The sequence below is a fragment of the Microcebus murinus genome, chromosome X, assembly GCF_040939455.1.
Source record: "Microcebus murinus isolate Inina chromosome X, M.murinus_Inina_mat1.0, whole genome shotgun sequence".
NCBI classification, from domain to species: Eukaryota; Metazoa; Chordata; class Mammalia; order Primates; family Cheirogaleidae; genus Microcebus; species Microcebus murinus.
Window position 1 is genome coordinate 56,411,362 of NC_134136.1, and position 12,327 is coordinate 56,423,688.

General features: G+C 39.6%; 1 protein-coding gene across 4 annotated transcripts in view; it reads left to right on the top strand.

The window, feature by feature from the left end:
• Positions 1 to 629: 629 nt before the first annotated feature.
• SLC25A14 (solute carrier family 25 member 14) overlaps positions 630 to 12,327 on the top strand; it is a 33,368-nt gene continuing 21,670 nt past the window's right edge. The window contains exons 1-5 of one of the 4 annotated variants that reach the window (XM_012750423.2): positions 665 to 728; positions 859 to 1,105; positions 6,616 to 6,709; positions 8,998 to 9,145; positions 11,906 to 12,000. In XM_012750423.2, the coding sequence (XP_012605877.1) occupies positions 1,031 to 1,105; positions 6,616 to 6,709; positions 8,998 to 9,145; positions 11,906 to 12,000 (412 nt within the window). In that variant the 5' untranslated portion in view covers positions 665 to 728; positions 859 to 1,030. Of the gene's footprint in view, positions 729 to 858; positions 1,106 to 6,615; positions 6,710 to 8,997; positions 9,146 to 11,905; positions 12,001 to 12,327 lie in introns of all 4 variants that reach the window. The other 3 variants (XM_012750424.2, XM_075999635.1, XM_075999633.1) reach the window with 3 other exon arrangements.

Genomic DNA, 12,327 nt, shown 5'->3' on the forward strand with positions numbered 1-12,327 from the left:
TAATTTCTTATGGTCCCCTTTTCTGTTTCTAACTTGGTGTTTCTTAAGTTTCTAACCAAACCGTGAGCTTCCACTACAGGGCCTGAAGCCTAATTTTTCAGTCACTAATGTCTGACTTCCAGTAGGTGCTGAGGATTTATTTGCTTCCTTGATCTTTATTTTCAGGCACTAAATTCTGCTCACCCTTGATCCCTCATTTTCCCACTTTTGTTCGAAACCCCTTGCCCCATCCTCTTCCTTTTCCCTCCTTTTTTCGGACTCTGCGCGTGCAGGACGCTACGCCCATTACTCTGCTTGCCCCGTCCCTCGCCCTACCTGCTCCACAGGCCCCTTCTCCTCCCCCACTCCCCCTCCTTTCCCCGTCCTTGTATGCACCAGGTGGGTGGGAAACGCGGTGAGGAGACACCCCTGCACCCCGTGGCGAGAACGTTAACTATAGAAGCTGCCAAATTCTCACGCCTCAGCTCTGTCTCTCTACACCTCCTGCAAGTCAGCCTTTGCATTAGCAACCCGTCTGATTCCCGCCCTTAGACCCCTGCCGCTTCTGCCTCTTATTTCGCGCCTTCTTTTTTAGCCTTAGAGGAGGCGGAGTTGGAATGGCTGCCCCACGGTTGCCGGGGCGACGCCTTGGTTACTTCCGCTTGTTTCAATACTTCCGGGTTGGCGTTGCGGTGGCGTTTCCGACTGTGGGAGCTTCGGCTTCCCAGTCGTCCGATGAGCCTGAGCAGGTGAGGGGGAGCTCCTGGACTTCCAGGCTGGGGAGCGGGGCTGGGCCGCGCCAGGCCGCGCGGGGCCGGGCTGGCCTGGTTCCCGACCTGGGAGGGGCTTAACGGTCCTCTGGTCTCTCTCTCCCCTCAGCCGAGTCCCTTCCCTGTCTTTCACTCTTCTGGCATCGGTGGTTTTACTTCTTCGATTGAACTCTGCTTCCTCGGCCCCCCTGGGAGGCCGCCTCCTTCAGGCGCCTCCCTTCTCTCCAGGAGCTCGCTCTGACAGCTGAGGAACTGGCAAGATCCTGCTACCCAGAGGGTGAATGGGTATCTTTCCTGGAATAATCCTAATTTTTCTAAGGGTGAAGTTTGCAACGGCGGCCGTGATTGTAAGCGGAGTAAGCAAACACCTCCATTGTATTAGTGCGAGGGATGCTGTTGAAAGATGCCCCCCCCCTTCGGTTTCAACCGTCTGCCACTGTCAAGGCATTGACGGCATCTATTAAAATGCAGTTCAGTTAATTGATTGGGATGATAGCTATTATTAACATGAATTAGTGTCTCAGACAAGGTAAGAGCAGGGACATTTATAGTTTTGTGTCAGTGATTCTTTTTTTTTCCTCCAAGATAGAGATGTTTAGAGTCATCATGAACTCTTCCCTCATCTTCATTCCCTGCATCATTGAGTTCTTTGTGCCTCCATTTCAGAAATGTATCTGTAACCTCAGTGCCTTGCATCCTTGCCTGCTTTACTTTGCACCATCCTAAGCTAGTCTCCCTGCCTCTCCATTTGTAATCCACTGTGTTTGCAGCAGCCCTAGTAGGCTAACTAAAATGTGGTGGATTTCCTCCAATTACTTCCCTATTTTTTATAAAAACTTGCAGTTACCTCCCCCACCCTCTTGGTTTCAAGCCTTTCAGTTTAACTTGTTCCTTATCATACTCTTGTCTGACATTGTTTCAGTCAACAAGGGAATTCTCTGTTTCAGTTAGATCCCTTTCTTCTCAGCACAAACCATACTGATGCCTGCCTCCACATGCTTTGTTTGTTCCCACATTTATGTCTCTGTTCATCCTGTCACCTCCCCACACCTCTCCCTTATCTGCACCTATCCAGGTTCTGCCTACCCTCTGTCAAGGCCCAATTTACGTTTTCTCACTTGGACAAGCCTTTTCAAGTTTTTGAAGCCTGTGCTGATTGTTGTTCTTTTCTGTGCTCCTCTTGCTTGTAAAGTTTGTACTACACAGTTTAGCACTTAATTTTATTCGAATGAACTACCTTGATTTTTCCACCAGATTTTAAGGTCTTAAAAGACAAGTACTATATTTGTACAACTTATATCCCTGCCCCATCTCATTGCTTATCCAGGAAAGATAGGTTGAATGGTAAATACTGTCTTGGTGTTAGAACATAATTTTTGTGTTTTTCAAACATGATGATTATACCCAAAGCACGTTGCAGGTTTGGGCATTTAGTATGCCTTCAATAAATATTCACATGGCTCTCCATTGTTACCTTCTCAATCTGAGAATCTTTAATGCCTACTCTTTCTTAAAGGAGAAAGCAAGAAAGGAATCCAGAGTTTCCTGACCAGATCTTTGGAATAGTGTAGGGCTATGTAACTTGTATTCTAGGATATTCTTATTCTCATTCACTAAGTTATCAAATTTTCCTTAGATCTTCAGAATACATGGCTGGGCGCAGTGGTTCATACCTGTAATCCTAGCACTCTGGGAGGCCGAGGCAGGAGGATCACTCAAGGTCAGGAGTTCGAAACCAGCCTGAGCAAGAGCGAGACCCTGTCTCTACTAAAAATAGAAAGAAATTAATTGGCCAACTAAAAATATATAGAAAAAATGAGCCGGGCATGGTGGCACTTGACTGTTGTCCCAGCTACTTGGGAGGCTGAGGCAGAAGGATTGCTTGAGCCCAGGAGTTTGAGGTTGCTATGAGCTAGGCTGACACCACGGCACTCTAGCCCAGGCAACAGAATGAGACTCTGTCTAAAAAAAGAAAAAAAAGAGAGAGAAACAAAATACATATCTGCATTTTGAAGACAATTTTCACTAGCTTCTTTATACAATAAATATATTTAGGGTACTATATTTCTATTTTAACTTAGATATGACCTCTCTCCTTTTACCCATATCTAGGGTTAGCCCCCACAAGTTAAAATAATTTTTTGAGGGCTTGAGGTATTTTACATAAATAATTCTCTGTAACAAAAGTAAGGGAAGAAGATTCGTAGGCACATATTATCTGGGGATCCGGGATTAGGAGAGTGTCATGTGCAGGGGTGTGTAGCATTGGCCCATCCCAGCAAATTATCTTCCTGGTTTCCTCTATAGTCTTTCACATACAGGCTGCATACATAGGTAAAGGACGTCACACTGGAAAACCAACTAAGTAATGGATGTGTACTCAATTCTGTGCAAGCTATTCTGGGAGTTATAAAAAATATTGTCAGATATGGTATCTGCCCTCATGGATCTTAACTTAGGAGAGGAAACAACATGGAAAAACTAGAAGATAAATGCCACCCTAGTCATTATTATTATGCCTGAGATTAAGATATAGAAGAGATTAATGAAGGTTCAAAAAATATTGCACACTTGTAGAATAGGTGCAGTGTAACATGTGTGCATGTATACAGCCTTATGTAAAAGACTCACAGGTTTCAGCTGGCAATTTAATGATTCAGTATTGTGATATGGCCCCAAAAAAAGTGATTGCAATTTTCAGCTGTAGTAATTGAAGTATTATATAGAGACAGAAGAAAATGATCATGGATATTTAGCTTGAGAAAGATAAGGTACAGGAGGGCTTGATAGCTACCTTTAAATATTTGAAAGACTCCCCTAGGGAAAAAGAATACGTTTGTTGAATGTTGCCTCCAAAGACTGGGTACAAATTAGAGGAAGACTGACTTTTGGCTCAGTATGAAGAAGGACTATCTAAAATCAGACCTAATAAAAAATGATACAGGAATTTTTTTTTTTTTTTTTTGAGACAGAGTCTCACTTTTGTTGCCCTGGCTAGAGTGAGTGCCATGGCGTCAGCCTAGCTCACAGCAACCTCAAACTCCTGGGCTCAAGTGATCCTCCTGCCTCAGCCTCCCGAGTAGCTGGGACTACAGGCATGCGCCACCACGCCCGGCTAATTTTTTGTATATATATATTTTTAGTTGGTCAATTAATTTCTTTCTATTTTTTTAGTAGAGACGGGGTCTCGCTCAGGATGGTTTCGAACTCCCAACCTCGAGCAATCCGCCCGCCTCGGCCTCCCAGAGTGCTAGGATTACAGGCGTGAGCCACCACGCCCGGCAGGAATTTTTCATAATATTCTTTCCTAACATTGGAGTGAAGGAGATTTAACTATCAGATGGGGGTGGGGAGATGATGGTAGTGGCAGTATTGGGCCATTAAAATTTAAATGTGAGTGTGGGGAGGGGGAACAAATATAGGATAGTCAGTCTTATTTTACCAAGTAAAAATGCTAAACAGAATCAACTGCCACCTACTATTATCATTTCATACAAGAAAGGTGATTTTTTTTTAATGCTCCAAGAGTAAGAAGAATATGCTGTCCTAATAATGGATAGTCCTCAAATTAAATACATTTAGCTGAAAAAAAGTACCAGATGCCTTTTTTTTTATTTCACTTCAAAATTGTGAAAACTTCATTAGGGAACAACTGGGCTAATTTGCATAAGATTAAGTGACTGGTCTTTCTGCTCCCTGCTATGGCTCTGTTCCCTGCCTTCCACTGATTCTTTGTTGCTCCTTGGACCCTGACCACATCCTCCTTGTTAAAAGGCTTGGCAGCAGGTAGTAAAGTTCTGATGGAGGCTTTCTCTGTAATGAAAAGAATTGGAAGAAGTTGTCAAGAAAGTTTTGGAGGGAAGCATAGCAGTCTACAGACTATTTTGGGTAATCTCTAAATTTGTGAATGGAAAATGAATTTTTTCCCCACAGGCTTAGAGGGGATATGCCATAGTCCTGCTTTTCCATCCCTGCTCCCTTACCATATGTGCCATGTTTTATTCTCAATTCAAATCCTAAAATGTGGACATAGCTAAAAATGTTGATAAGATAGTATTTAGTATTCAAGAATCTCATTTCAAACTGCAGTTGATATTTGAAGTGCCTATTCCTACTTTGCTTTTTAGAATTCCTTTCAACAACTTTCCTCCAAAAAGGCTATCTGTTCCAGAGTCTATATGTACTGTGCTTGAAAAGAAGTTTCCATCATTATTTTTGTGGCTTGTAACTAAAACATTTGTCTGCATGTTTGCTATTGTCTCTGGAAAGTTGTTCTTTGCTTAGTTACAGAGAATTACCTTTGTGGAAATAAAGCAAAACCTTGTCTTCTCTAAAGAGATACTGTGACTCAAAGTCACAAACCCCAAATTGGGCAATTGGGGAGGTGGGCAGCAAGGAATATCTGTTAAAATATAAATTTGGGTACTTAAATTTTCAAAAATGTAATAATGATAATTAGCTAACAGTTATTGAGGTAGGTGCCAGGCAGTTTTCTAGGTGTTTCACATATATTATTTAACTTTCACAACAACTCTATGATATAGTTTTTATTATTAGTCCCATTTTACAGTTCAGAAAATGGAGGCATAGAGAGAGGTTAAATAACTTGCCCAAGGCCACAGACCTAGTAAGTGGTAGAGTTAGGATTTGAATCTGGTGTTAGGATTTGAATTTAGGTAGTCTTCATTCCTGACCACAAACCACTTGGAGGTTACTTTTGAAATTGAGAAGTATACATACTGGGAAGCTCTGAAGCAGGAATATTTAAAGGAAATCTGAGAATTCATGCTGAGAAAATATATTACTTTCAGGTGTACTGTGATTTAGTGGGTGATGCCTAGAGCAGTAGTTCCCAAGTGTGGAAGCATCCGCATTATTTGGGAACTTGCAAATTCTCAGGGCCAGACCACCAATCAGAAACTCTGGGGGAAAGGCCTAGTAATCTAGATGATCCTGGTACATGCTAAATTTGAAAACCACTGGCTTAGAGGCTGGAACTATGGAAAAAATAAAATCCAAGAGAGAAAGAGCTGAGAGTAGTAGAAAAAGAGAGGAAAGCTGAAAAAATTGAAGATGGCAGGTCTAATGGGGATGGGATCGGAAAGGAGGAAAAAGAGGGCTGGGAGCACAATACATTGTTTAAAAAACAGCATAAAAGAATAACAGTATTTGTATATATGCATTTTAAAGGGCCAGGAGGAGGGAAAAGGAGATTCACTAGATGTATGTTAAATGTCAGAAGGAAGAGAGACATCATCCTTATTGTTATCATTCCTCCCGGAACCTGAAGGAAGGTGAAAAGGTACTTGTAGCCTGGGCCTAGTTGAAAGCAAAGTTGTATATAGCTAGAAGTAGCTAGATGAATAAAAATTCTAAAGTTTAGTGGAGAGATGAAAGGGCTAAGAATATGAGAGGGTAGTGGTAGGAGCCTGTGCTTTGCACTTGAATCAAGCTAACTGAATACCACGAACTGCTTTTATGAGATGCCTCAGCCTATATAATTTGAATTCCTGGTTCCTTCACTTGTAATTGTCTAGTTAAATGTCTGAGTTGGGTGTGCTGGATGGACTGAAGCCTCTTATTTGGGTGGGGATGAGTATAATATTAAAGAAACTAGAGAGAATGAAGGGCGCAGGCTGATCTTTGAGTGAATTGCACGCCTACCTCTATAGAACGGTAGTAAAGAACAAATTCATGATCATCCAGCACATAAAACAGAATTCCCCATTTCGTGTCATTTCACTTTGTGGGGTTTTTCCTCTACATCTGTTTTATTTGTTAGTTTTGTTCATCTAAATTATATGATCACACACTAACAAATGCTCCTCACTCTTGTGCATTGTTCTGATTTATGTTTATTTTTTAGCACCAGAAAAGTGCCACCGTAAGCCATGAGATGTCTGGTCTGAATTGGAAACCCTTTGTTTATGGCGGCCTTGCCTCTATTGTTGCTGAGTTTGGTAAGAATATGAAAAATGACAAATCTGCATTTTATAGTACAGATGGTAAGGTATGGTGACAGTTATTTTTGGTGAAAACTGGAGAAAAAATAAAAAGAAGTTCACTCTATTTGTTCTAAAAATTATTGTATTGCCAAGTGTGGTGGCTCATGCATATAATCCTAGTGCTTTGGGAGGCTGAGGCAGGAGGATTGCTTCAGCCCAGGAGTTTTAGATCAGCCTGGACAACATAGTGAGACCCTATCTCCACAAAAAATATTTTTAAAAAATTTGGCAGGCGTGGTTGCATGTGCCTGTAGTCCCCGCTACTTGGGAGGCTGAAGTGAGAGGATTGCGTAAGGAGTTGAGGTTTATAGTCAGCTGTGATTGGGCCATTGCACTCCAGCCTGGGTGACACAGTGAGACTCTGTCTCTAAAAATTAAAATTAAAATAAATTATTATTTCAAAGCTATCAAGTAATATTTTAGAGAAAGTACTACTAATGGCATGGCAAATGAAGTTAAGAAAAGTGAAACTTAGGAAGCTTTTTTTTTTTTTTGAGACAGAGTCTCACTCTGTTGCCTGGGCTAGAGTGCCATGGTATCAGCCTAGCTTACAGCAACCTCAAACTCCTGGGCTCAAGCAATCCTCCTACCTCAACCTTCTGAGTAGCTGGGACTACAGACATGTGCCACCATGCCCAGATAATTTTTTCTATATATTTTTAGTTGTCTGACTAATTTCTTTCTATTTTTAGTAGAGACGGGGTCTTGCTCTTGGCTCAGGCTGGTCTTGACCTCCTGACCTCAAGCGATCCTTCTGCCTCAGCCTCCCAGAGTGCTAGGATTACAGGTGTGAGCCACCACACCCAGCAAGGAAGCTTTTTTGATAGTTTAATGATTTGTTAATTTGCTAGGCTTAAGTAATATACCTGAAAATATAGAGGGAGTTGGATATGATAGACATTTCTGTTATATTCCTGTACTAATGGTCTTTCTTTTATGCTAAATTGTTCATAAATCTCTTAGTAAGTATCCAAACTTCTTTTTTTTCAAACCTCTATCCCATTTTAGAAGAAAACTTACTACCAAGATCAGACAAGATTCTTTTTTTTTTTTTTTTTTTTTGAGACAGAGTCTCACTTTGTTGCCCAGGCTAGAGTGAGTGCCATGGCGTCAGCCTGGCTCACAGCAACCTCAATCTCTGGGGCTCAGCGATCCTACTGCCTCAGCCTCCCGAGTAGCTGGGACTACAGGCATGCGCCACCATGCCCAGCTAATTTTTGTATATATATTTTTAGTTGGTCAATTAATTTATTTCTATTTTTGGTAGAGACGGGGTCTCGCTCAGGCTGGTTTCGAACTCCTGACCTTGAGCAATCCGCCCGCCTCGGCCTCCCAAAGTGCTAGGATTACAGGCATGAGCCACCACGCCCGGCCAAGACAAGATTCTTTTCTATTTAATTCAGAAATATTTTTAGATTATGACTTTTCATCTCCGAGATTTTCTCTTACCTAAACTATTCATAAAGGACTACAATCCACCAGTCTTTGTTGACTTTCTTGATATATGCTCTGGTGTTGTGACATTCAGATCATTGGTGATCAGAACTACATAATCTCCTTGTTAGTTTTAGACCTTGAAATATTTTGTCATTAGACCACTTCTATGTGTTGACACAGAGAAAGAGGTTTGGTGTAAGAAATTTTCCCTCCAAGCCCTCTGCTGGTGTTAGTCCTGAATTACCTAAGGAACCAGGATGAGTATAACCAAATAGGACTTTGCCAATATCTTTCATGATATTAGGGAACTGTTTGTTTTTTGTAAAGAAATAAAAAGAATAAAAGCACTAAACCTTGTAATAGTATGTAAGAGTGTCTTGAGCAGCAATCCCATGTGTTCTTATCTTTGTGAAAACTTGGGGAGATTTTATGTGGGAGAGGTGGGGAGACTTAAGGTTGGAGGTGGCAAGAAAGAGACTGCTAAATGTTAGATTGTATGCTACAGATGAAACAAAAACATTTAAATTATTTTGCATTTATAACATATTAGGACAATCATAAAGTACTTTATTATATCACAGTTTCATGTATACTGTGAGTCCAATGGTGCTGCCTATATATAGTATAGTAGATTTTACTTTAATATATACAACTCTTGTCCTGACAGTCATATTCTAATAGAGATCTTCTGTGTGTTGCAAAAAGGATTTTGTCTTATGTTTCATATATTGTCATTGGCTTATGTTTAGCCAAAACTTAACTGTGACTATTTTGAAATATTTAAAAATGAGTGTGTTCCTTCATAGGAACGTTCCCTGTGGATCTTACCAAAACACGCCTTCAAGTTCAAGGCCAAAGCATTGATGTCCGTTTCAAAGAGATAAAATATAGAGGGATGTTTCATGCCTTGTTCCGAATCTATAAAGAAGAAGGTATATTGGCACTGTATTCAGGGTAAGATTGGATTCTTTCCTTATTTCATGAACAGAAGTGTTTTTTTAAAGAAGCCATATATTTCAGCTGTCTGCTAGTTTGTACCCTTCATATTCACCATTTCAACTTGAAATTCAATATTGATGTGTGCCAGTTTATATTTCACGTGCCTGCAAGTCTTGAGTTTTGGATTTGTGTTCATTTGGCTATGAGTGATACATTTTAAAATGGGTATATCATTGCAGCATGGGTATGCAGCAAGATGATACGATAGGTATATCTTCTTGCTTTCCTGGGAGTCATCAATAGCCACTGTTAATAGCAGCACCAATTAATTGTGCATATTTTTGTGATATTCTTCCTGAGTCAGCAAATATAGACTTACTTTAAAATTTTCCTATTTAAAGAAATATTATTCTGGCAGTATAAACAGAAAATACAGAATAATACAGAGGGAGACCCATCTTTTTATGGTCAACTTTTTTTTTTTTTGAGACAGAGTCTCACTTTGTTGCCCGGGCTAGAGTGCCGTGGCATCAGCCTAGCTCACAGCAATCTCAAACTCCTGAGCTCAAGCTATCCTCCTTCCTCAGCCTCCTGAGTAGCTGGGACTACAGGCATGCACCACCATGCCCGGCTAATTTTTTCTATATATTTTTAGTTGGCCAATTAATTTCTTTCTATTTTTAGTAGAGATGGGGTCTCACTCTTGCTCAGGCTGGTTTCGAACTCCTGAGCTCAAATGATCCTCCTGCCTGAGCCTCCCAGAGTGCTAGGATTATAGGCGTGAGCCACCGTGCCCGGCTGAGGCTACCAGTTTATTGCTCAGAGAATAGACAGCAATTTTATTGTTAAAATAAGTTAGATTCAATTTAAAAGATAATTTTCTTGGGGAAGAAATCAAGTTGTACGTCCTGAAGCAAGGTGATTTGTGGATCATCTGTTTCACCTTGTTCTTTCATCAGCATGGATAATCACAAGATTTTTTTTTTCTGATAGCAAGCGATAAAATCAGAAATATGCATATTTAGTCATCATTTAAAAATTCTAACTGTTTGAACTGCCACTTTCTATTTATATCCCCTAAAGTATAGTTCTGCAATTTGGAAGAATCTCAAAGAAGGTATGAGTGAGAATGTCTCCAGTTTAAAGGAGAACTTAAATATGGTGATATCTTGGCTCGAGTACCTCCTTGTTGATAGGATTAAACATGTATCTGCAACTGTTAGGAAGTAGAAGTTGATTTTTAAAAAATCTCTATTAGGTGGGTAAGGGTATATAATTCTATACATTGCTGGATTGAATTTGCTAATATTAAGGATTTTTTATCTAAGTTCATGAGAGATACTGGTCTGTAATTTTTCTTTTTTGTACTGTTTTTGTCTGGTTTTGGTATCAGGGTAATACTAGCCAAAATGAGTTGGGAAGCATCCCCTCTTGTGTTTTCTGAAAGAGATGGTGTAAGACAGGTGTTAATTCTTTAAATGTTTGGTAGAATTCCCCAGTGAAATTATCTGGGCCTGGAGACTTCTTTTTTGGAAACTTTTAAATTATGAATTCAAATGTTTTAATGGTTATCTTTGGTCTGCTATAACAAAGTACCATAGACTGGGTGGCTTATAAACAACAGAAATTCATTTCTCACAGTTCTGGAGCCTGGAAGTCTCAGATCAGGGTGCCAGTATAGTTGGGTTCTGGTGAGGGCTTAGACTGCCAAGACTTTTCATTGTAACCTCACATGACAGAAAGAGAGCAAGAGAGCTCTGTGGGATCCCTTTTATAAGGGCATTAATCCCATTCATGAGGGCTTTAACTCTCATGACCTAATCACCTCCCAAAGGCCCCACCTCCTAATACCATCATGATGAGGGGTTAGGATTTGAACAGATGAATTTTGGGAAGATACAAACCTTCAATTGCAATGGTTATGAGACTTATTCAGATTATCCCTTTTATCTTAGTTGAGTTTTGGTAGTTTGTTGTTTTCAAGGAATTAGTTCATTTCTTTAAAATTGTTGAATTTATGAGTAAAAAGTTGTTTATAGTATCCTCTTATTATCCTTACAGGCTAATAATGGCTATAGGATTACAGGATTTGTAGCGTTATTCCCTATTTCATTCCTGTTATTGGTGATTTGTATTTTCTATCTTTTTATGAGTCTTGCTAGAGGTTTATCGATTTTATTGACTTTTTTTTCAAACAGCCAACTTTTTGTTTCATTGATTTTTCTCTGTTTTCAATTTCATTAATTTATGCTCTTTATTATTTTCTTCCTTTTGCTTGCTTTGAAGTTTATTTTGTTCTTCTTTTTATAGTTTCCTTAGGTAAGAACTTAAGATTATTGATTTGAGACTTTTCCTCCTTTCTAATTTAAGCATTTTGTGCTATAAATTTCCCTCAGCTCTGCTTTGGCTGCATCTCATATATTTTAATAGGTGGAGTTTTTATTTCCATTCAGGTCTGTGTTTTATTTCCAAGTGTTTGAGGATTTTCCTTATTGATTTCTGGTTTGATTCCATTATGATCAAAGAACCATATGGTCTCAATGATTTCAATTCTTTTAAATTTGTTGAGGTTTGTTTTATGACCTAGAGTGTGTGCTGTCTTGATAAATGTCTCAGGGGTGCTTGCAAAAAGTTGTATTCTGCAGTTGTTGTGTAGGATGAGATAGGTAACAGAAACGATACGCTGTCTAGGATGTAAAATCTGCAGATGCATGTTTAGTATAATTAACTTTTCTTTCTTTCTTTTTTGTTCTTTTTTTTTTTTTTTTTTGGCAGAATTGCTCCTGCTTTACTAAGACAGGCATCATATGGCACCATTAAAATTGGGATTTACCAAAGCTTGAAGCGATTATTTGTAGAACGTTTGGAAGGTCAGTATACTCACTCTCTTTTGAGGTAATCCCTTTGGATTATTGAAATCATGCTTAATGAGAAGTGTTCATCAAAGGATGCCTGAGAATGGAGGACAATCACTGCAAGAACAAAGTGAGCTTGTACTGACTTGGGATAAATCCTTGCAAGGTAAAAAATGGTTGACCTGCTCTTCAAATTTGTCCCTTTTCCTATTAAAAAAAAAGTCCTCTGATGATCCCAGAAGAAAGACGGAGGAATCTTGTCTGGAAAAGTAATACTATCCTCATCAATAAGAGTAGTTCAACTATAATGCATTTTCTAGCTGCCAATTTTGATAAGCTTTT